The sequence below is a fragment of the Neovison vison genome, chromosome 1, assembly GCF_020171115.1.
Source record: "Neovison vison isolate M4711 chromosome 1, ASM_NN_V1, whole genome shotgun sequence".
NCBI lineage: Eukaryota > Metazoa > Chordata > Mammalia > Carnivora > Mustelidae > Neogale > Neogale vison.
Window position 1 is genome coordinate 166,073,428 of NC_058091.1, and position 25,734 is coordinate 166,099,161.

General features: G+C 40.8%; 1 protein-coding gene and 1 long non-coding RNA gene across 3 annotated transcripts; one reads left to right on the forward strand and one right to left on the reverse strand.

The window, feature by feature from the left end:
* The first annotated feature begins 13 nt into the window (after nt 1-13).
* LOC122915556 lies at nt 14-1,179 on the forward strand. The gene is made up of 3 exons (XR_006386062.1): nt 14-57; nt 172-317; nt 1,133-1,179. It is a non-coding gene; the product is annotated as an uncharacterized LOC122915556 (long non-coding RNA).
* Nucleotides 1,180-5,476: 4,297 nt separating this feature from the next.
* On the reverse strand, nt 5,477-21,845 carry LOC122915529 (T-cell-specific guanine nucleotide triphosphate-binding protein 2-like). 2 transcript variants are annotated; one of them, XM_044262284.1, is made up of 2 exons: nt 21,606-21,845; nt 5,477-7,242 (listed from the first exon to the last, which is right to left on the reverse strand). In XM_044262284.1, the coding sequence occupies exon 2, from the start codon at nt 7,220-7,222 to the stop codon at nt 5,906-5,908; it is 1,317 nt and encodes a 438-aa protein (XP_044118219.1). In that variant the 5' UTR covers nt 7,223-7,242; nt 21,606-21,845; the 3' UTR covers nt 5,477-5,905. The 2 variants fall into 2 exon arrangements, with proteins under 2 accessions (XP_044118219.1, XP_044118227.1); XM_044262292.1 differs by lacking the exon at nt 21,606-21,845 and adding an exon at nt 8,758-8,814.
* Nucleotides 21,846-25,734: the final 3,889 nt, after the last annotated feature.

A 25,734-nucleotide genomic window follows, 5' to 3' on the forward strand; every position in this document is an offset into this window, starting at 1 on the left:
CACTTGGGCTGAGGTCCTGCAACAACCAGTATCCAGAAATTACACAGCTCTGAGCAGGTTAGGCACTGGAACAGAAAACCCTGCACTTTCACCTTCCTAACTCCTTTTGTGTCCTCTCCAAGCTCTTCCTAGGGCACCCCAACCCAACACAATTCTCTTCTTTCCTTACAGAGCATCCTGGGCATTGAACATGTTTTGGATGGTCTCAGAAGGAATGGTCTCTGCTTCAGGGCTGAACTCTTATCCAGGGAGGGGTAACTTCCAGGAAGACGACCGATACCTTCTTGATAGTAGTCACACAATGCTTCCTGGAGCAGGTAAGTGAGAGGGCTCCTACAACCCAACTTGGCTAATAACCCTCCTACTGTGACATGAAAGATAGAGTCTGACACCAGAGCAGAAGAGCTTGGGGACTGGATTACCCATTTCAGTGAGTAGTCACCATTGGGACCCTCTCCGAATATTCTTCAGGGACAAAACAGCACCCTAAATCTTTGGCTGCTGCAAACCTATCCAGCCCTCCAGTGTAGAGGTAATGGGATTATCACCTCCATGTTCACAGCACTGGGGTTGGAAAAGGACAGGGAGATTTGTCATTCATATTCTCTTAGGGTCTAAGTAGTATGTAAGACAATGACAATTTCAGGGGGGTAGCTTGGAGTTGGGAGAGTCTATCTGGAACACTGCCTTGACCTCCTGTGGATTAGGGAGTGGGGGTGGGGTTTCAGGGACAAGGGGCCTAACAGAACTTAGACAATGTATAACAGTGCACATGTGTATCTGCATTGGAGGAACTATCCCCCTTGGTGGACACCAACTCCATCCTTCACCTCAGTGAGGTGGACTCTTGAAATACTCTTCCCAGACCAGGTCCTTTTGTGCTTCATACCCACTGATGATGCAGATGTTTATTATACATTCCTAGAACAAATCAATATGTTGATATTTTTCCCTCACCCTTTCCCTGTGATGATAAAATGGGGGAAATATGGGCTTGTCCCACGTTGGTTTCAAACTACAAAAGACCTTAATGCCTTAGATTTCTAGTTTGGTGATCATTGGGCATGGTACGAACTATATAGGACCCTGCACTGGAAGTCCACTAATGAGTATTTTCCTTTCTGCTTCTTAGGTCATGAAAACTATCTGGTGCATTATAACAAGAGTTCAAAATAAAATTTACCCAGTGCAACAGAATCCAGTAGGTTAAAATAACGGGTAGTCAAACTGTTGGTAAACTCTCTCTTTAGGAGAGAGTTTACATATACATATATGTATATGTGTGCATGCATGTGTGTTGAGTGTGTACTTAGTTCTTGCGTGAAATGCATCTCTCACTGCTGATCTCATTCAGAAGGCTGAAAGATCTGCTCCCAAGGTCTGGTTCTTTTGCAAGCACAGCTGCCTTCTCTAGTTGAATCTGCTACCTGGGCTCTTTCCAGAAAGGTCTATGTCTCTTTACTCAGAGACCCTCAAACGCTCTTTAGAAAGGGAAGATCAGAGGTTTAGCATGAGTAGGATCTACAAGAAGGAAGAGGGGGGGAGGCACTTGCACCTGGACTTGTCTATGATGGCTTTTGGGTCAGTAATATGAGCCTCAGTGTCCTGCAGACACATATGCACTGACCACTCCTGGAATAACTTACAGCTTGTCATGGAGTTACCCTTGTGCCATCCTGCAATGGTAGTGACACATTGACACATGCCTAAAAGGATCCCGAGAGGGTCCCATGTGTGGGGTTTTCTAGCACCAGGTGCAGGGCAGAGACCAAATGAGCAGGTAGTGGGTAATAGGAGAGCTGTGGCTGGTGCTTCATAACCTCGATCACCCCCATTCAATAGGGTCCAGCACAGGGGCTCAGCTGAGAAGACATGTGAAAAGTCTATGGTCAGACATAGTCATAGAAGTGGTCTGGAAAAATATAAGTTTCTGCTCACCTCCCACACCCACCTTATGGTGGGGAATGGTCATACTCTGCCCTAGTCCCTAATTGCTTTCCGAAGGGCTGTGGCAGAACTGGCTTCAACATTTCAGATGACAGATTTAGTAGAAGATATACAATGGTATATTGTGTTTCAGTCATCTAACAGAAGTATGTCCCATACCTTCTGGGGCTAAAGGTACTAGACAGAATCTCAGGAATTATTTACTGTAAGTGCATAGAATTGCATGTGTATTTTTATGATACTAATCATCTAACATGGGATGAAAGAATGCTTTTTGGGACTTTAAACTTTAAACTTTTGATTGATCTAACAGTTGGGAAGTCAAGGTGATGTGGGTACATATGGAAGTTGTGATGGGATTTAGACAAACCAGGAAAAAAAATAAAGGGTTGTAGCCCAGGTCCTATGTTCTGGCTGGCTTGGGCACCACAGGAACACTGATAAGGACATCCAGTCTTTTCTATCCCATACGAGGGCAAATTTACAGGGCAAGCAGAATATATAGCATGCTGAGGGACAGCAGAAAGTCCTTCACACAACCAAGTCAGTGAGCCTGGAACTCACCCAAGTGAACTCACCCATTGTCTTCCTGGAGCCATGATGGCAGTTGAGGCCTCCAGGGACTTCTATGTACCCCATAAACAAGAATGGAGGCTATTCTGGCTAATAGTCAGGAGAGGTCTTAAAGAAGGCTTTGAGTACAAAGGCAAGGGCTACTCTTCTTCTTATTCCAGAATGTTATTTCAGCCTGAACCAGCCCAGAGCTCCATCTTTCTGACTTCTAGCCAGCTTTAACCATGTGTGCCTGTCCACCATGTCATTCACCCCCTCACCGAGCTCAGGGCACCTCCACTCCCTGCAGGAAGAGGCACCATTTTTGCTGACCTATTGCAACTCTCCTGATGGAGGACCCTGAGAACTTTGTGGACACAAGCCTCAGGAGAGTCTAGTGCCCAAGCAGATGGGATCATGATTACATCATAATCCATCAGCTTCCCTCCCTCTGAACTCCCAGCATCTCTTGATCATTTCATTGGGCATCTCTAACTGCCAATGGGGGTTAGGTTCACTGCAACATTTTCTGAGAAGTGGGGATACATTTTGGGATTTCTCTTCACACTTGGAAATCAGTGAGTTTAATATGGAGTGAGGAAGGGAGTTGAGAGAGAACTGTGATTTCCATTCTCTCTCCCAAAAGTAAGCGTGCATCCAGGGAGAGGTAGATGGTAGTTGACAGCAATAATTGGGTCTATTTTAATTATTATTATTATTTTTATTTGACAGATGGAGATCACAAGCAGACAGAGAGGCAGGCAGAGAGAGAGAGAGGGAAGCAGGCTCCTGGCTGAGCAGAGAGCCCAATGTGGGGCTTGATCCCAGGACCCTTAACCCACTGAGCCACCCAGGTGCCCTGAAACTGGTAGGTCTTAAAGCCTGGAATTTTAAAGGTCAGTGGGCTCAGCTGGATTAGAGCTCAGAGGGCCTGGCCCTGCTCCTGATGAAAACACAGGCAAACAACACTAGGACAGACAGCCTGGAAACAGTGACCTAAATAGTGTCTGGGGTACATAGTGGGGAGATATTTCGATCTTCTTAGATTAGTCCCTGAGAGGCAGCATCATGGAGACACCTTCCTAGGAACAAAGGAAGTGGCCAGTGCCATTTCCCTCCTCAACCCCTCAGCATAAACACAGAGTCACCCGCGGGAAACAGCAGAGTGCCAACTCTGGCTGCTTAAGTTGCATACACCGAAATCCACCCATCTGGAAATGCCAGAAGGCAGTGGAAATGCCCTTCTTAGGCTTCCATCAGTCCCAGGGTGACAGACTCCTCCCCAAGAAGACCAGCCCAAACGCCTGTCCACACCACATCGCCCACCAAAAGAGAGTTCTTCAGGCCTTCAGTTCTCATAGAGATGGTATCAGGTCTTGTTTCACAAGAAATCGAGATCCCACTTGGTTAAAACTCAGGATTCAGGAAAAGGACCAAACACTGCCTACTGCAGACAAATAGAGCCTCTACAGACAACTGGCCTGAAGGATAGAGCAGCCAAAACACAGGGTATATGGAGCATATACCAATGCACTCTCTAAAACTGCACCACTTCTTTACATCATCTTCAAAAATAAATTTTAAAAAATGGATTGAAGAATTCAATGTGAGACCTGAAACCATAAAAATCCTAGAAGAGAACACAGGCAGTAACTTCTCTGATATTGGCTTTAGCAACTTCTTTCAGAAGAATCTCCGGAAACAAGGGAAACAAAAGCAAAAATAAACTATTGGGACTACATAAAAAGACAAAGCTTCTGCAGAGTGAAGGAAACAGTCAACAACTAAAAGGCAACTTCTGGAATGGGACAAGATATTTGCAAATGACATACCCAGTAAAGGGTTAGTATCCAAAATATATAAAGAACTGAAACAATTCAACATACAAATAATAAATAACATTAAAAATGGGCAGAATACATAAATAGACATTTTTCCAAAGAAGACATCTAGCTGGCCAAAAGACCCATGAAAAGACGCTCCACATCACTCATTATCAAGGAAATGCAAATCAGAACTACAATGATATATCAACTTGCACTTGTAAGAATGACTAAAATAACAATAAAAGAAACAGCAGCGGGGCGCCTGTGTGTTGGGCTGCTGCCTTCGGCTCAGGTCATGATCTCAGGGTCCTGGGATAGAGTCCCGCATCGGGCTCTCTGCTCAGTGGGGAGCCTGCTTCCCTTCCTCTCTCTCTGCCTGCCTCTCTGCCTACTTGTGATCTCTCTCTGTCAAATAAATAAATAAAATCTTTAAAAAAAAAAGAAAGAAAGAAACAGCAGGCATTGGTGAGGATGTGGAGAAATGGATCCCTCTTGCACCATTGCTAGAAATGTAAAATGGTACAGCCATTCTGGAAAACACTATGGACGTTCCTCAAAAAGTTAAAAATAGAAGTACCCAATGATATAGCACTATTAGTTATGTGCACAAAGATTAGAAAAATACTAATTAAAAGGGATACATGCTTCTCAGTGCTTATCTGCAATAGTCAAATAATAGAAACAACCCACGTGTCCATTGACTGATCAATGGAGTAAGAAGATATGATATATAGGTACAGATAAAGATGTAGATATAGATAAAATGAAATATTTCTCAGTCATAAAACAGAATGAATCCTGCCATTTGTAATGACATAGATAAGGAGAGAGTTATGTTAAGTGAAATAAGTTGCTCAAAGAAGATAAATATCATATGAATTCATTCACATGTGGAACTTAAGAAAAAAAACAAATAAGCAAAGGGGGAAAAAAGAGACAGAGAAAGGCAAACCAAGAAACAGACACTTAAATATAGAGAACAAAAAGTGGTTACCAGAAGGGAGGTGACTGGGGGGATGGGTTAAAAAAAAGATGGGAATTAAGGAGTGTACTTTTTGTGATGAGCACTGGGCGTTACTTGGAGGTGTTGAATCACTATACCGTACATCTGAAACTAATATTACATTGTATGTTCTCTAATTGGAATTTAAGTAAAATTTTAAGAAGAGAATTTACGGATTCATAACAGAATGTCAGGAACACCAAAAATGCACTATGCATGCATTTATTTCAAAATTCATTTTCAAAACCCACTCTGGGCATAGCCATTTTTTACTAGTGTGTCAGTAGAACGATCAGTGCTGTGTATGCAGTAACCATCACACAAAGAGTTATTCCCTCCACTAATCAGAAAATTCCAGATTACTGTCCTTCACTTTTCCCAAAACAATCATACAAAGGAAGGATTCTTCAGAAGTCATTGCTTTCACTGTCAAATAATAGTCATTATGTTAGTGGTTTATTCAAGAGTGTATTATGGAAATGTCTGTGATACCCTTGAGGGCAGTGGGTCAGAATGCTTAAAAAAAGCCCTAAGTCATCTTTCCAGGCACCAGTGCCATAGCAGCCCTGAGCATAATTCAGGAGCTGGCTGTCTTACTTTTCCCATTTTCATTCCCAACATCCTGAGGTAAATAGGCTTGTCTAGAGTCCTCAAAGTACTTAGAAATCTGCTTTTTAAGAAGAACTTTTGCATCACTCGCCACAGTCTCAAGGACAAAATTTTGAAGGTAGAAAATCTTGTTAAAGTAAATACCAGAGGCAATGGGTCCACCACTAACAGAGCAGAAATTTTCCACATATCTCCACAGTTTTTCTCCTAAGGATTTCTCATCCTTCTCAGCTGATAGCAAATGGGGAAAATTAAGGTTTTCCTTGAGTTTCTCCACTGATACGTCCAAGTCCTTGGCTATCATTTTCAGGGATGAGTCATCCAGCCCAAAGTAAACCCTGTAGAGGGTTAAAGTGTCCTTTAAAGTCTCCATATCTTTATCACTGATGTAACCCATCATAGGGACAAAGGCTGATGCTCCAGCCCTCATGGCCTCCAGCCAGACCTTCTTTCTCAGGGATTCCCTCTTTCCGTCAATAGTGGCCTCAGTAATATTTGGCAGGTATTGCATAAAGATGTGGCGCTTATGCTCTGGGAGGTCCCTCACAAGGGTACTGTCCAGCCTTGGGAAATCATAGTTAGCCAATTGAAAGCTGGAGATTAGGAAGACCTGAGGATCACTCACATTGGCCTTTTTAAGGTTATTCACACAGTCATTGTGGATCTTTTCCAGGATTTCTTGTTCATTAAATTTGTTGGGATGAAACATTTTTATGTTATGTAAATCACAGTCTATTTTAGTTCGAACAAAGTAGAAATTCTTCTTCATTTTTTTAATTGCTGAGCACAGTTGTGCATCACTGGTTTTGAAGCGGGTAGCAGAGATGATGATAAAGAAGTCATACTCCCTAAATTTCATTTTCTCCAGATATTCATGAGGTGGAAATTTAAAGGGCCCTATGCCAGGCAGTTCCCATAATGTCACATTGGGAAGCTTTGGGTGTTCATATTTCTTTCTCTCCATGGTAATCCCTATAAAACCAGCAGGGGCAGCCCCTTCCTCCTCATTCCCCAAACGTCGTATGGCATTGATGAAGCTGGACTTCCCTGTCCCAGTCTCCCCAATCACAGCAATGCTCAGTGGGGCATTATTGATATCTCTTAATGCATTATTGATGACAGAACCCGCACTCTGAAGGTCCCCCGCTTTCAGGCTTGATTGAATTGAATTGATGGCTTCCTGAGAGATGATTTTGCTTTCCATCTTGAAGTCCTTATAAAACTTCTCAAAGCTGGAGAGCATATCACCACCATGAGAGGGTTGGGAAGAGGAGGACTGACCCATGGCTGGAGCAGGAGAAGGCACTATGGGGAGAATAGAAGAGGGAAGGAAAAATAGTTAGCATAACAAGGGGTGGCTTGGACTGTGCTCTTAGAAACAGTATAACATCAGTCCTGGCCACAACATTGTATCCTGCAGCCCTTCTCTTTCTTTCCAGACATTGTGTAGACTTCTGACCTGGATGTAAAATTTGCTCTTGATCAGTCTCTTCCCTTATCTTGAAAAGTCCTTCTTCTTTAAGATACTCTTCATTCTTACAGACTAATTTCAAAGCCTGATTCTTTTATCCAAACTTTCCTGTCCACATTATTCTTTGTTTATCTTGCTTTATTTTTCTCTATTTATAATGCTATGAAAATAATACTTCTTCATGGTGGCAAATCTAAGAAGACAGCACCAGCTCTTACCCTCACACCCCTTCCCACCTGTTCTGTGGGACCCTCCAGAAAATCCACTTCTGATAACCTTAAACATCACCATGAGACCTTGGTTCTCACATGAGGTAGCTAAATAAGGATGAGTGGCTCCTTCCCTTCTCAGAAAAGATACCGTATATTTTTCATTAGGAGATAGAAATTTTTAAATATTGGAAATGTGTTAAAGGAGTTCTTTTTGTATTTCTGGGAGTAGATACAGCAGGGGGCATGGATCCCCATGCTCTAAAAAGTCATGCTGGACTATCCACCCAGGACTTGCTATGAACCACCCTAACTGTCCTGAGACCCCACGCACCACCTGCATCATGCTTGGGTGTAAAAGGGGACAGAAACCCTATGGGAGAGATAAGTCACCTGGAGGACTGACTGATCTATAAAGTGGAATTGATGGGAAAGGTGGTGTGAGCAAAAACTGAAGCAGGAGTTGAGTGGAATGTTTTAAGATGTCAGCCATGATGAGGAGGTCCTTCTGTCAGCTTGCCTGCTGGCAATCAAATGGTGCTGGATCTGCAGTCCTGGACCTATCTGATCATGAAGGATTATAATACCTTGAGCTGTGGAAACCAAGGAAATCATATACACAGGACTAAATGGAATGTGAAATATCTGTAAACTCTCTCCTATGAAGACTGGAAAATGTAGAAATTCACATTGTCTGGCTAGAGAAGACAATAAACACATGCCTCCCTGGATGAGACTGGTTGAAAAATGAAGAAGGGGTGTCCAGAAAACGGGGCCCTTTTAAGGTTTCTGGGCTGAAAACAGCCAGATTCTCATTTTGGTTCAATGCACTCATCGAGGGAGTAAATGCTTGATTTAGTAGAAATACTTATCTTTGGATGTCACGCATTCCATATACTCCCTGTCTGCATGCCCATTAGAAGCACACTTTGTTCTAGTCACATGATATTCCCTATGCCACTGTCTCAATTATTACAGCGTCACATTCCTTCTTGTTTTTCTTATTCCCTTGTTGTATTGATAACATTCACAATGAAGGTGGAGGCAGAGTCAGGCTTGGGAAATGCATTAGAGTGTCTGGTCCCCTGGCCCTCTCCTTTTGCCACCTAAGGTGTCTGAAGTAGTCTTTTCATCTGTTACCTCAGGGTTTGCCTCAGTTTTTAGACCAGGAAACAAGTCACTTCAATCACCACTGATGTCATGCCAGCATGCAGGCTGGAGAGGTGAGCCTAGGCTAAAACTGAGAGATCAGGCACATTTTCCAGGGGTTTCCTGGCAGCCACTGGCTGCAGCCTAGGATGAAGGATGACAAAAACAAATTTGGGAAGAAAGTATTTAGAGCAAGTGTACAAGGTCTGGACTGACACACATATGACTAGGGCATGGAAACATTCTCCTTAGAAGAAAAAACTGGGAATCTAGCTTGCAAGGGTAGCTATTAAGAACTTAAGAAAGCACCTGTGACTGCTCAGCAGGAATATTCTTCACATGCAGAAGAGTATAAATCTTGAGCAAGTGGCATGTGCGGGGTCAAGCCCTTGCTGTGTGGAGAACAAACACTATCACCCCATTGGACACAAAGCAGAATGGGAAACAGTGAGTGTGAAAGAAGCGTACATAATTAGGGCACCAGGGAGGAGCCAAGGAGATGAGACTTCAGCCCAATCAGGTGTGGTCTCATGCTTGTGCATTCTCAGAGGATGTACAAGAAAATACATAAGAGAGTGAGGAAATCTCTGACTGAGACAAGTCCTGAGGAATAGAACAAATATAGCAAAAGGAAATCAGACGACGGGGTAGGAAATGCAAACAGATGTGGACAGCAAGATCCTATGTGCTGAGTAAATTTCAGACTCACAAAAGCCATGCCTTCAGCTGATGTTGTATGTGATGTCCTGTTATTTATTATTTTCTGCTGCGACAGCAATGCAGGGAGAGCAGGGCCAGAGTACCTTATGGTATCTCTGAGAGCTTGTATTCTGACCCCTGGCAGTGGGTCTTCTGCGGCTGCTATAGAAATGGGAGGGAATGTGAGAAATCCATGCCAGTAAACCTTAGGTGAACAGCTAGACATACGTTTCTTATCTCATCCTCTCAACAACATGACTCACAGACTTTATAGTTCTATGGAGCCATGTGTTGAGAAGAAAGTCACAGGGTCATAATGGAGCCACTTGAGTTATTGCCCCAAGACAGTTAACCAAGGCTTAATACCTATTTACCATCACAGTGAGATGTACAGTACATCAAATTCCATAATAGCCTTTTAACCTGAACTTTTTGATACATACACTTGTGTTTTTCTTTTGCATTTCTATTTTTTTAATTTAGTTTAGTTTAGTCTAGTTTATTCCTTTTTTATTTTTATTTTCTAATATTCATATAGAGTTAAACTTCAAGATAATCCCCTTCCCCCAATCAATGCTACCTCTATAGGTAAACCAATTTTTAATCCCCCTTTATCTTAGGAAAGCTGAGTCCTTTAACAAAGATATCAAGATACATCCAGGAAGAATCAAAACAACCTTCCTTACCCACACTGAGAATTTATTACCAATCTCCAATCCTTTTCTTCTGCCAGTGTTTCTGTGTTTTTGTGTTTGTCCTGATAGTATATAAATCTTATACTTGGGGTTCTTTTTGACAAGGTTCTTCCATTATTTGCTTATATATATATTTTTTCTTTTGTCATATACTTTTATCAGTCTTTTTGTTTGTCTATCTTTGTTTATATACTTCATAAATCTTACCTTGGGGCCTATTTGGGATGAACCTTCTTTTTTATCTTCCCTTTTTTTCCTGTCTCTCTCTCTCCCTCTTTTTTTTTTCCTTTTCTTTTTTTTTCACTCGTTTGGGTGGGGAATCCTGAATGCTCAGAAGCATTCCAGGGTGCACTTTCACTGCACCTCGGTCGATACACCCAGCTCCAACTGTTCAGCCATCTCACACCTAAATGACTAGGAGGAGGAAACAGAAGAAAAATAGAGAGGATGGGCCTTCTGCAACAGAGCTAACGGCTATCAACATAGACAATGTGTCGGAAAGGGAATTCAGGCTAACAGTTATCCAGGCAATAGTTAGATTGGAGAAAGCCATGGATGACCAAACGGAATTGATTAGGGCAGAACTGAAAGCGACCAGACAGGATGTTCACAATGTTAGGGCAGAGCTGAAAGCTACCAGGGATGAGGTTCACAATGCTCTCAATGAGTTCCAATCTAATCTGATCTCTCAAAGCTAGGGTAATTGAGACAGAAGATAGAATTAGTGATCTGGAAGACAAACAGATAGAGCGAAAGAATCAGGAGGAAGCCTGGAACAAACAGCTTAGAAGCCACGAAAACAGAATCAGGGAAATAAATGATGCCATGAAGCGTTCCAATGTCAGAATTATTGGAATCCCTGAAGGGGAGGAGAAAGAAAGAAGTCTAGAAGATATCGTGGAACAAGTCCTTCATGAAAATTTTCCCAATCTCATGAATGGAACCAGCGTTCATGTACTAGAGGCTGAATGGTCTCCACCCAAGATTATACATTCCAAATAACATCACGACAACTGATAGTCAAATTGAGAAATTATAATTGTAGGTATAATCTCTTGAAAGCTGCCAGGGCAAAGAGGCTCCTTACTTACAGAGGGAAGCCCATCAGAATAATGTCAGACCTGTCCACAGAGACCTGGCAAGCCAGAAGAGGCTGGCAAGATATATTCAGGGCACTAAATGAGAAGAACATGCAGCCAAGAATACTTTATCCAGCAAGACTGACATTCAAAATGGACGGAGAGATAAAGAGTTTCCAAGACCGGCAAGGCTTAAAAGACTATGCAACCACCAAACCGACACTGCAGGAAATATTAATGGGGGGTCCTATAAAAGAGGAAAAGTCCTAAGAATAGCATTGAACAGAAATATAGAGACAGTCTACAGAAAGAAAGACTTCAAAGGTAACTCGATGTCAATAAAAACGTATGTATCAATAATCACTCTCAATGTGAATGGCCTAAATGCGCCCATAAAATGGCACAGGGTTGCAGATTGGAAAAAACGACAGGAACCATCTATATGTTGTCTACAAGAGACCCATTTTGAACCTAAAGATACACCCAGACAAAGTGAAGGGATGGAGAAGCCTCTTTCACGCTAATGGGCCTCAACAGAAGGCTGGGGTAGCAATTCTCATATCAGGTAAATTAGATTTTAAACTAAAGACTGTATGTAGTCAGAGATACAGAAGGACACTACATAACCCTTAAAGGGACTATCCACCAAGATGATCTAACAATTGTAAATATCTATGCTCCCAATATGGGAGCAGCCAATTACTTAAGAAAACTGTTAATCAGGATAAAGAGTCATATTGATATGAATACACTAATCGTAGGAGATCTTAACACACCTCTCTCAGAAATAGACAGATCATCCAAGCAGAAAATCAATAAAGAAACAAGAGCATTGAATGACATATTGGACCAGATGGACCTCATAGATATATATAGAACATTCCACCCTAAAACAACAGAATACTCATTCTTCTTAAGTGCACACAGAACCTTCTCCAGAATAGACCACATGTTGTGTCACAACTCAAGACTCAACCAATACCAAAAGACTGAGATGATTCCCTGCATATTCTCAGATCACAATGCTTTGAAACTGGAGCTGATTCACAAGGAAAAGTTCCGAAGGAACTCAAACACCTGGAAGCTAAAGACCACCTTGCTTAAGAGTGCTTGGATCAACCAGGAGATCAAAGAAAAACTGAAACAGTTGATGGAAACCAATAAGAATGAAGACACTTCTGTCCAAAACCTATGGGATAAGCAAAGGCGGTCCTAAGGGGGAAATACATAGCCATCCAAGCCTCCCTCAAAAAAATTGAAAAATCCAGAATACACCAGCTGTCTCTACACCTTAAAGAACTAGAGAATCAACAACATATCAAATCAGCTCCACACATAAAAGGAAAATCATCAAGATTAGAGCTGAGATCAATGAGGTAGAAACCAGAGATACAGTAGAACGTATCAATGAAAATAGAAGCTGGTTTTTTGAAAGAATCAATAAGGTTGATAAACCATTGGCCACACTAATCCAAAAGAAAAGAGAGAAAGCCCAAATTCATAAAATTATGAATGAAAAGGGAGAGATCACAACGAACACCAAGGAAGTAGAAACAATCATCAGAAGTTATTATCAACAGTTATATGCCAATAAGCTTAGCAATCTAGACGAAATGGATGCATTCCTGGAAAAATATAAACTCCCAAAATTGAACCAGGAAGAAATCGACAACCTGAACAGACCAATATCTAATAACGAGATTGAATCAGTGATCAAAAACCTCCCAAAAAACAAGAGCCCAGGACCTGACAGATTCCCTGGGGAATTCTACCAAACTTTGAAAGAAGACATAACACCTATTCTCCTGAAGCTGTTTCAAAAAATTGAAGCAGAAGGAAAACTTCCAGACTCTTTCTATGAAGCCAGCATTACCCTGATCCCCAAACCAGGCAAGGACCCTACCAAAAAGGAGAATTTCAGACCAATATCACTGATGAATATGGATGCTAAGATTCTCAACAAGATTCTAGCCAACAGGATCCAACAGCACATTAAAAAGATTACCCACCATGTTCAGGTGGGATTCGTCCCTGGGCTACAAGGATGGTTCAATATTCGCAAATCAATCAATGTGATACAACAAATTAATATGAGAAGAGAGAAGAACCACATGGTCCTCTCAATTGATGCAGAAAAAGCATTTGACAAAATCCAGCATCCGTTCCTGATTAAAGTGCTTCCAAGTATAGGGATAGAGGGAACATTCCTGAATTTCATCAAATCTCTCTACGAAAGACCCACAGCAAATATCATCCTCAATGGGAAAAAGCTTGCAGCCTTCCCGTTGAGATCAGGAACAAGACAAGGATGCCCACTTTCACCACTCTTGTTCAACATAGTATTAGAAGTCCTAGCAACAGCAATCAGACAACAGAGAGAAATAAAAGGTATCCAAATTGGTAATGGAGAAGTCAAATTCTCTCTCTTTGCAGATGACATGATTCTTTATATGGAAAACCCAAAAGTCTCCACCCCCAAACTACTAGAACTCATACAGCAATTCAGCAACGTGGCAGGATACAAAGTCAATGTGCAGAAATCAGTGGCTTTCTTATACACTAACAATGAAAATACAGAAAGGGAAATTAGAGAATCAATTCCATTTACTATAGCACCAAGAACCATAAGATACCTAAAGAGGTAAAGGATCTCTACTTGAGGAACTACAGAACACTCATGAAAGAAATTGAAGAAGATGCAAATAGATGGAAGACCATTCCATGCTCTTGGATCGGAAGAATAAACATTGTTAAAATGTCTATACTGCCTAGAGCAATCTATACTTTTAATGCCATTCCGATCAAAATTCCACCGGCATTCTTCAAAGAGCTGGAACAAATAATCCTAAAATTTGTATGGAATCAGAAGAGACCCCGAATCGCTAAGGAAATGTTGAAAAACAAAAATAAAGCTGGCGGCATCACCTTACCTGATTTCAAGCTTTATTACAAAGCTGTGATCACCAAGACACCATGGTACTGGCATAAAAACAGACACATAGACCAGTGGAACAGAGTAGAGAGCCCAGATATGGACCCTCAACTCTATGGTCAATTAATCTTTGACAAAACCAGAAAAAATATACAGTGGAAAAAAGACAGTCTCTTCAATAAATGGTGCTGGGAAAACTGGACAGCTATATGTAGAAGAATGAAACTCGACCATTCTCTTACACCGTACACAAAGATCAACTCAAAATGGATAAAAGACCTCAACGTGAGACAGGAATCCATCAGAATCTTAGAGGAGAACATAGGCAGTAATCTCTTTGATATCAGCCACAGCAACTTCTTTCAAGATACGTCTCCAAAGGCAAAGGAAACAAAAGCGAAAATAAACTTCTGGGACTTCATCAAAATCAAAAGCTTCTGCACAGCAAAGGAAACAGTAAAAAAAACAAAGAGGCAACCCACGGAATGGGAGAAGATATTTGCAAATGACAGTACAGACAAAAGGTTGATATCCAGGATCTATAAAGAACTCCTCAAACTCAAAACACACGAAACAGGTAAACATATCAAAAAATGGGAAGAAGATATGAACAGACACTTCTCCAATCAAGACATACAAATGGCTATCAGACACATGAAAAATTGTTCATCATCACTAGCCCTCAGGGAGATTCAAATTAAAACCACATTGATGTATCACCTTACACCATTTAGAATGGCCAAAGTTAACAAAACAGGAAACAACATGTGTTGGAGAGGATGTGGAGAAAGGGGAACCCTCTTACACTGTTGATGGGAATGGAAGTTGGTGCAGCCTCTTTGGAGAACAGTGTGGAGATTCCTCAAGAAATTAAAAATAGAACTTCCCTATGATCATGCCATTGCACTCCTGGGTATTTATTCCAAAAATAGAGATGTAGTGAAAAGAATGGCCATCTGTACCTCAATGTTTATAGCAGCAATGGCCACGGTCGCCAAACTATGGAAAGAACCAAGATGCCCTTCAACAGATGAATGGATAAGGAAGATGTGGTCCATATACGCTGTGGAGTATTATGCCTCCATCAGAAAGGACGAATACCCATCCTTTGTTGCAACATGGACGGGACTGGAAGAGATTATGCTGAGTGAAATGAGTCAAGCAGAGAGAGTCAATTATCATATGGTTTCACTTATTTTTGGATCATAACAAATATCATGGAGGACAAGTGATGTTAGAGAGGAGAAGGTAGTTGGGGTAAATTGGAAGGGGAGGGGAACCATGAGAGACTATGGATACTGAAAAACAATCTGAGGGGTTTGAAGTGGCAGGGGGGTGGGAGGTTGGGGTACCAGGTGGTGGGTATTATAGAGGGCACGGATTGCATGGAGCACTGGGTGTGGTGAAAAAATAATGAATACTGTTTTTCTGAAAATAAATAAATTAATTTAAAAATATATATATAAAAAAAGAATAATGTCAAACCTGTCCACAGAGACCTGGCAAGCCCGAAAGGACTGGCAAGATTTATTCAGGGCACTAAATGAGAAGAATATGCAGCCAAGAATACTTTATCCAGCAAGACTGACATTCAAAATGGATGGAGAGATAAAGAGTTTCCAAGACCAGCAAGGTTTAAAAGACTATGCATCCATCAAGCTGAAGCTGCAGGAAATATTAAGGGGGACTATGTAAATGAAGAAAAATCTTAAGAATATCATTGAACAGAAATATAGAGACAATCTACAGGAAGACTATCTACAGAAAGAAAGACTTCAAAGGTAAAATGATGTCAATAAAAATATATCTATCGATAATCACTCTCAATGTGAATGGCCTAAATGAGCCCATAAAACAGCACAGGGTTACAGATTGGATAAAACGACAGGAACCATCCATATGTTGTCTAAAAGAGACCCATTTTGAACCTCAAGATACACCCAGACTGAAAGTGAAGGAATGGAGAAGCATCTTTCATGCCAATGGGCCTAAAAGAAGGCCGGGGTAGCAATTCTCATATCAGACAAATTAGATTTTAAATTAAAACTGTAGTCAGAGATACAGAAGGACACTACATCATTCTTGAACGGACTATCCACCAAGATGATCTAACAATTGTAAATATCTATGCCCCTAATATGGGAGCATCCAATTACATAAGAAAACTGTTAATCAAGATAAAGAGCCATATTGATATGAATACATTAATAGTAGGAGATCTTAACACGCCTCTCTCAGAAATAGACAGATCATCCAAGCAGAAAATCAATAAAGAAACAAGAGCATTGAATGACACATTGGACCAAATGGACCTCATAGATATATACAGAACATTCCACCCTAAAACAACAGAATACTCATTCTTCTCAAGGGCACATGGAACTTTCTCAAGAATAGACCACATACTGTGTCACAAATCAGGACTCAACCAATACCAAAAGACTGAGATTATTCCATGCATATTCTCAGATCACAATGCCTTGAAACTGGAGCTAAATCACGAGGAAAAGTTTGGAAGGAACTCAAACACCTGGTAGCTATAGACCACCTTGTTTAAGAGTGCTTGGATCAACTAGGAGATCAAAGAAGAACTGAAACAATTCCTGGAAACCAATGAGAATGAAGACACTTGGTCCAAAACCTATGGGATAAGCAAAGGCGGTCCTACAGGGGAAATACATAGCCATCCAAGCCTCCCTCAAAAAAATTGAAAAATCCAGAACACACCAGCTGTCTCTACACCTTAATGAACTGGAGAATCAACAACAAACCAAACCAACTCCACACATAAGAAGGGAAATCATCAAGATTAGAGCTGAGACCAATGAGGTAGAAACCAGAGATATAGTAGAACGTATCAATGAAACTAGAAGCTGGTTTTTTGAAAGAATCAATAAGATCGATAAACCATTGGCCACACTAATCCAAAAGAACAGAGAGAAAGCCCAAATTCATAAAATTATGAATGAAAAGGGAGAGATCACAACGAACACAAAGGAAGTAGAAACAATCATCAGAAGTTATTATCAACAGTTATATGCTAATAAGCTAAGCAACCTAGATGAAATGCATGCATTCCTGGAAAACTATGAACTCCCAAAATTGAACCAGAAAGAAATTGACAACACAAACAGACTAATATCTACTAATGAGATTGACAACACGAACAGACCAATATATACTAATGAGATTGAAGCAGTGATCAAAAACCTCTCAAAAAACAAGAGCCCAGGACCTGATGGATTCCCTGGGAAATTCTATCAAACTTTCAAAGAAGAAATAACACCTATTCTCCTGAAGCTGTTTCAAAAAATTGAAGCAGAAGGAAAACTTCCAGACTCTTTCTATGAAGCCAGCATTACCCTGATCCCTAAACCAGGCAAAGACCCTACCTAAGACGAGAATTTCAGACCAATATCACTGATGAATATGGATGCTAAGATTCTCAACAAGATCCATAAGGAACTCCTCAAACTCAATACACACAAAACAGACAATCATATTTTTAAAAATGGGCAGGAGATATGAATAGAACTTCTCCAATGAAGACATACAAATGGCTATCAGACACATGAAAAAATGTTTATCATCACTAGTCATCAGGGAGATTCAAATTAAAACCACATTGAGATACCACCTTACACCAGTTAGAATGGCCAAAATTAGCAAGGCAGGAAACAACATGTGTTGGAGAGGATGTGGAGAAAGCGGAACCCTCTTACACTGTTGGTGGGAATGGAAGTTGGTGCAGCCAGTTTGGAGAACAGTGTGGAGATTTCTCAAGAAATTAAAAACAGAGCTTCCCTAGGACACTACAATTGCACTACTGGATATTTACCCCAAAGATAGAGATGTAGTGAAAAGAAGGGCCATCTGTACCCCAATGTTTATAGAAGCAATGGCCACGGTCGCCAAACTGTGGAAAGAACCAATAAGCCCTCCAACGGACAAAGGGATAAGGAAGATGTGGTCCATATACACTGTGGAGTATTATGCCTCCATCAGAAAGGATGAATACCCAACTTTTGTAGCAACATGGATGGGACTGGAAGAGATTATGCTGAGTGAAATAAGTCAAGCAGAGAGAGACAATTATCATATGGTTTCATTTATTTGTGGACCATAACAAATAGCATGGAAGACAGGGGGAGTTAGAGAAGAGAAAGGAGTTGAGGGAAATTGGAAGGGGAGGTGAACCATGAGAGACTATGGACTCTGAAAAACAATCTGAGGGTTTTGAAGGGCCGGGGGGTGGGAGGTTGGGGGAACCAGGTGGTGGGTATTAGAGAGGGCACGTATTGCATGGACCACTGTGTGTGGTGCAAAAACAATGAATATTGTTACGCTGAAAATAAATTTAAAAAGTATTTTTTAAAAAACTATACTGACAGATCCCCATCTCTCCCTTAGGAGGGCAAGCTTGGCTAAAATAATGGATTCTTTTCTGCTTTCTCGCTGTGCTTAAAAACTTTCCCCTTTCTGTAACTTGATGGAGCTCTTTTCTGTTTGCTAGATGGGATACGGCTGATTCCTAAGTCTTTTAATAAATCCAATTAGGTTGGGCGCCTAGGTGGCTCAGTGAGTCAGGCCTATGTCTTAGACTGAGGTGAAGATCTCAGGGTCCTAGGATCGAGTTTTGCGTCGGGCTCTCTGCTTGGCAGGGAGCCTGCTCCCTTCTTTCTCTCTCTCTCTCTGCCTGCCTCTCTGCCTACTTCTGATCTCTCTATCAAATAAATAAATAAAATCTTAAATAAATAAATAAATAAATAAATAAATCCAATTAGGCTTTTAAAATATACTTGATTGAATTTTGTTTTTTAACAGATTTGGTGGCAGTGTCTAGATCCATAGCAAACTTTTGACTCTATCTGGGGACAAAAAGAAACACAGGAGTGGCACCCCATGAATCCTTTTGAGGTCAGAGTCTTTCTCACTATTTCCAAGGGCCACCAGTAAGTCCATCTTGGTTTGAGCTCTTTTTTGCATTACAATTCCTGATTGAATTGCCTTTCAAGTCCAGGTTAATGCATCACTCTGTCACAGACACAGAAGGCAGTGACAGAGCACCAGCCCTTAGACCTTGGCTCAGACAGAAGTCCACCCTGTCATCCCTTCCCCAGTTCCAGGCCACAGTAATGGTCTTTCCTGATTTAGTCTCTTCCCCACTTCCTGTCTGCAGTCTTTATTAATGGAACCTGCTGGTTTAGTCCATATGGACATTGGTGATGATTTATAGAGGGCTCTCTATTGAACAGTTCCTCATAACTTCTAAACCTAACCCCTGGATCTGAACTCAGATTCCAAGTTGGGAACTGTTGGTGGCAGTGACAGTTCTCCATGTGTGTGGAATGAGGCTGCAGTCCCCATTCTTGGAGATGTGCTGGTTCAGTCCTTGTCCAAGTCCCTAGCTATTTGGTACTGATGGTGTGCATAGTTCTATTACCTCAGTACTCTTGGTTTCTGTTAATGTGTACATGAGATTAAGCCTTGGTTTAAAGAAAAATAATAAATAAGTAAAATGAGCACATAAATAAATATATGGGATCTTTAAAATCCAGAGTTAAGTGCTCTACCGTCCAGCACATTATTTTATATCTAAGAACTATGATTCTACAAGCTATAAGCATCTACAGCCTGCTTTGTGTCCTAACAACTTGGCTTGATAACTTTCAGGTTGCTAGCCACAGAGGAAGGCCAGACAACAGTGTGAACTGCTTCCTACTTCTCAGGGTCATGAGATCAAGTCCTGCATTGGGTTCCATCACAGCACAGAGTCAACTTGAGAATCTCTCCTCCCTCTGTCCCTCCCCCTGCTTCCACACATGCTCTCTCTCTTTCTCTCCAAAAATATATATTTTTAAATCTTTCTATACAATTCATTTAAAAAAAGAATTAGTCTACAAAATATATGAGAAACTGATACAACTCAACACCCAAAAAACAAATGACCCAACTTAAAAAAGTGTAAAAGAAATGAGCAGACATTTTGCCAAAAGGACATCCAGATGGACAACACACATATGAAAAGATAAACATCGTCACTCACCATCAGGAAAATGCCAGTCAAAATTAAAATGAGATACCCATACACATGTCAGAATGGCTAAAATGAACAACCAGGAAACAAGTGTTGCAGAGGGTGTGCAGATAAAGGAATGCTGGTACGTGGGTGGTGGGAATGACTGGTACAGCCACTGTGGATAAGAGTATGGAGGGCCCTCAAAAAGTTAAAAATAGAATACCCTACCATCCAGTTATTGGACTATGGGGTATTTACCCCTAAGATAGAAAAACACTACTTCAAAGGGATGCAAGCACCCCTCTGTTTACTGAAGCATTATTTACAATAGTCAGATTAAGGAAGCTGCCCAAGTGTCCACTGATAGATGAGTGGATAAAGAAGATGTGATATATATTACTTAGTCATAGAAGGAATGAAATCTTGCCATTCATAACGACATGGATGGAGTTTGAGAGTATCATGCTAAGTGAAATAGTCAGACATAGATAACTGCCATATGATTCCACTCTTATGTGGAATGTAAGAAAAAAAGCTAATGAGCAAAAGGAAAAAAAGTGACTGAGAGAGACAAACCAACAAATAGAGTGTTAACTATAGAGAACAAACTGTTGGTTACCAGAGGGGAAGTGAGTGGGGATGGATGAAACAGGTGATGGGTATTAAAGGGTACACTTACTATGGTGAGCATTGAGTCATGTACAGAACTGTTGAATCACTAAATTGTGCACATGAAGATAATGTTACACTGTATGTTAACTATACTGGCATTAAAATTAAAAACAATAAATGGTGGAATAATTGACTTTGATGTCGCATGATGTGTGATTACTCCTTTTATGGGTAATCTAAGCATACTTATTAAGAACAAGCATAGGGGCGCCTGGGTGGCTCAGTGGGTTAAAGCCTCTGCCTTTGGCTCAGGTCATGTTCCCAGGGTCTTGGGATCAAGCCCCGCATCGGGTTCTCTGCTCAGCAGGAAGCCTGCTTCCCCTCCCTCTCTGCCTGCCTCTCTGCCTACTTGTGATCTCTGTCAAATAAATAAATAAATAAAATCTTTTAAAAGATTATTTATTTGAATTGTTCATTAATAGATAATACATGCATTGTCTCCCCCACAGAAAGATAGTTAGCCATGAGATGGAGATTAGGGGTTGTCTGATCAGGAAGCTCTTGTGGAAAAGCCCCATCCACTGACACCCTAGACATTCACATGATCCTTCTGCAGTTCACAGGAATCAGGTTTGTCCTCCAACTTCCCTCTGAAAATGTCCCAAATAGTTAAATGCTCTGACTGGCTCACAGCCATCCACCAGACATCCAGCCCCTCTCAGCCTTTCAAGTCCACAGCACCTGAGATCAAGCATCTAGGCTCTCCCAAGCTTAGACATACAAATCTGTGATTTCTTGCTTACCAGCTCCTGGAGGGAAAGAGACTCCTGGTATCAGTGTTGAGCTCTGAACGTGTCCCTGGGCAGCTCAGGAAATGCTGAGCCGGATGGACGTGCTCCCTGCAGCCCACAGCAGAAGCACTGCTGCTCAGACTGGCCTTGCAATGGAACAAACAGGTCCTGTGTGCTGGTGTGGTCACTGCAGAGAGAAAGAGCTGATGGTCACCCCAAATGTCTATACTGCCTGTGAGGAGCAGGCAGGACTTAAATCATCTCTGGCCTCTGCTCCACCCTCAGAGGAATCTGACCAATAGTAAAAAGAAGCAGCCATCACATTGCAGAGCCCTGCATTTCCTGGAATAGAAAGTGAAATTGAAGTTCTAAGGGCTCCTTTTCTGAAAAACACAGCCATCGCCAGGAAAGGAAACTTAAAGGCATCAGGCCCATTGATGTGGTGTGTTTCTGGCTTCATGGGTGAAAGGAGGACACAGGATCCCAGGCAGCAGGCTTCTCAGTGACCCCAAAGGACACCTAACTGAGCCCCAGACTCCATACCAGGCAGAATCTGAATGCACATTCAGAGAACACAGTCTTGGGAAAATGACAGTCATGCCTCACCTGTTAAACTTGGACAGCCCATACTCTATGGGAAGTGAAGTCTAGTAAAGAGGGTACCTAGTCCTAGGCCCTGGTTCCTGGCAAGAGCTTCAGAATCCCTGGAGATTTCCTGACGGTTGGAAGCTGACTTTGTTTTGCCAATGAAGTGATTCCAGGCAGGATCCTAAATTGCTTCAGGTCAGTGGCTGGTCACCAGAAAACCAACCCTGTCAACACAGGGTGGAGGCTCTGGGCCAGTTGAACTTCTGGGAGGAGAAGAGGGTAGACACTGAGTTCAATTAAGTAGCCAGTAATTTAAGCAATCATGTCTTTTAATGAAACATCAACCAAAACCCTAGACACCAACGCTCAGTGGGCTTCTTAGTTGATGTTTGCATGATGTTCTGGAAGGTTGCATACTCTGGCTCCATGGACAGAGGCATGGAAGCTGTGTACTCTCCACCAGAACCCACCCTATGTGTACCCTTTTAAATAAAACTGGACTTGTAAGTATAACACTTGCCTGACTCATGTGAATCATTCTGATCAATTAATAAGCCTGAGGGGGTTACAGGACCCCTCTAATTTGTAGATAGTTGGAGATACAGATGGCCTAGGGACCCTCCCGCCCCCCAGTGCAGCTGGTGTCTGAAGTGAGTAGTCTTCTGAAGGACTGAGCCCTGAAACCTGGAGAGTCTTTACTAACTCTGCATGGTTAGTGCAGGAATTAAAAGACAGTATACCCAATTGGCATGGAAACTGAATAGGGAGTAACCCTGTGTCCTGGGGAGCCATATCCTGGCTTTAATTTTTCTTTTCATATTTTAAAATATAAATCTTTATATATTTTACAATTCAAAGGGTATAAAATGTATGCAATAATATGTCCCTCCGCTTGCCAGTGGGTCTTTGTCAAGTGTCTGTGCTAGATAGACCATGTCATCCTTATAGGTCCATTTTATGAGTGTATGACCAAATATGCACAATACATTTTCTCCTATTTATAAAAATGGCAGCCTCCCTTACACAATGTCCCGCACCTTGAATTTTTCATTTGATATTTGGTAATAGTTGCGGACATGCACACTCAACCCTCCTCCTGTTAAAATAGTGTACACCTGAAATTAATGGAAAAGTGTATATTAACTAACCAGAATTAAAAAACAAAAGTAAAAAAATAAATTATGTAAAATAAAATAACAAAAGAATAAAAATATATTTATTAATGTGTTTTCAAGTAAACATCTGTTTTACTGACAAGTAGGTTAAGAAATAAGACCTAGGTGAACTATGGCTCAATAAAACTGTCGTTTTAAAAAAGGAGAAAGAGAAATGGGATTTGCCATCAACCCAGTAAAGTCTGGTGATGCCCTGCAAATAGCAAGTCCCTCCTCCAATGTGGAGTTTCTTCCCCTCTCTTTTTTTTTTTTTTTTTATTGAAGCACAATTAACATAAATGTTATATTAGCTTTAAGTGCATATAATATGAATACAACAGCTGTAGACATTTCTCAAAGCTCTCCTTGATAAATGTGTCACCCTCTGTCACCATAGAACATTGTTACAATATTATTTATATTCCCTATGTTGTACCACTCGTCTCTGTGATTTATATTCTTTATAGATGGAAGTTTGTACCTCTTAATCTCCTTCATTTATTTAACCTTTCCCCCCTCCCCTTACCTTACCTCCCTTGAGGCAGCTACTGATTTGTTCTCTGTATTTCGTAGTGTTTTTTTGTTGTCTGTTTAGACACCACATTTAAGTAAAATTATGTCGTATTTGTCTTTATTTTTCTGAATTATTCCAATTAGTATAAGATCTTGTAAGCCCATCCATGTCATTGCAAATGGCAAGCTCTCATTCTTTATGGCTGAGTAATATTCCATTTTATTCATAGTGCATGGTCTATTTCTATTGGTCTATCAGTGCACACTTGCATTGCTTCCATATCTTGAGTATTGTAACTAGCGCTGCAATAAACATAGAGGTGCAGATACCTTTCTGAGTTAGTGCTCTTGTTTTTGGTAAATTCCCAGGAATGAAATTACTGGGCTCGGTGATACTTTTATTTTTAATTTATTGAGGGAATTGCATTCAGCTTTCCACTGTGGTTGCACCGATTTACATTCCTGCAACAATACATGGTATTTCCTTTTTTCCTACATCCTCACCAATACTTGTTACTTTTTTGTCTTTTTAATACTAGCCATTCTGACTGGTTGAGATGTTGAGATGATGTCTCATTGTTGTTATGATTTATATTCCCTTGATGATTATTGAATGTTGAACATCTTTTCATATCTATTGGTATATGTTTTTGCTTTTGTTATATCTACTCAGGTCCTCTGCCTATTTTTAAATTGGATATCTTTTTCTGTGTTGAGTTGTGGAAGTTCTTTATACATTATCTATATTAACACCTTATCAGATGTATCATTTGCAAATATCTTCTTCATATGCTAGACTGCCTTTTGTTTTGTTTATTGTTACCTTCACTTTAAAAAAGCCTTTGGTTTTGTCATGGTCATAATGGCTTATTATTGTTTTTGTTTATCCTGCCTGGAGAGACATATCCATAAATATGTTCCTGAGAGAAATGTCCAAGTGATTACTGCATGTATTTTTTTAAATTTTTATTTATTTTTTAAATTTCTTTTCAGTGTTCCAGAATTCATTGTTTTGTGCACCACACTCAGTGCTCCATGAAGTACATGCCCTCCATAATATCCACCACCAGGCTCACCCAACCTCCCACCCTCTCCCCTCCAAAACCCTCAGTTTGTTTCTCACAGTCCACAGTCTCTCAGGGTTCATCTCCCCCTCTGATTTCCCCCATCTCACTTCTCTTCTCCATCTCCCAATGTCCCCTGTGCTATTTCTTATGCTCCACAAGTAAGTGAAACCATATGATAGTTGACTTCCTCTGCTTGGCTTATTTCACTCAGCATAATCTCTTCCAGTCCCATCCATGTTGATACAAAAGCTGGATATTCATCCTTTCTGATGGAGGCCTAATACTCCGTAGTACATATGGACCACATCTTCCTTATCCATTTGTCTGTTGAAGGGCATTTTCATTCTTTCCACAGTTTGGCGACTGTGGCCATTGCTGCTATGAACATTAGGGTACATATGGCCCTTCTTTTCACTACATCTGTGTCTTTGGGGTCAATATGCAGCAGTGAAATTATATTTTTTAAGAGTATTATGGTCTCGTGTCTCATATTTAGGTATTTAATCCATTTTGAGTTTATTTTGTGGTATGATATAAAAAGTAGTCCAGTTTCATTCTTTTGCATGTAGCTGTCCAGTTTTCCCAAAAACTATTTGTGGAAAAAATTGTGTCTTTCCTTTGTGTGTTCTTCCCTATTTTGTTGTACATTAATTGACCATATATTTACAGCTTTAATTCTAAATGAAAATTCTTTCCCATTGATCTCGTGTCAATTCGTGTACCAGCAACATACTGTTTTGATCTCTACAGCTTTGTAAAATAACCTGAAGTCTGAAATTGGGATGTTTCCAGCTTTGTTTTTATTTTTCAAGATTACTT

Bases quoted from the DNA above. Each gene is read 5' to 3' on its own strand.
- LOC122915529 (XM_044262284.1), bottom strand. From the start codon at position 7,222: ATGGGTCAGTCCTCCTCTTCCCAACCCTCTCATGGTGGTGATATGCTC.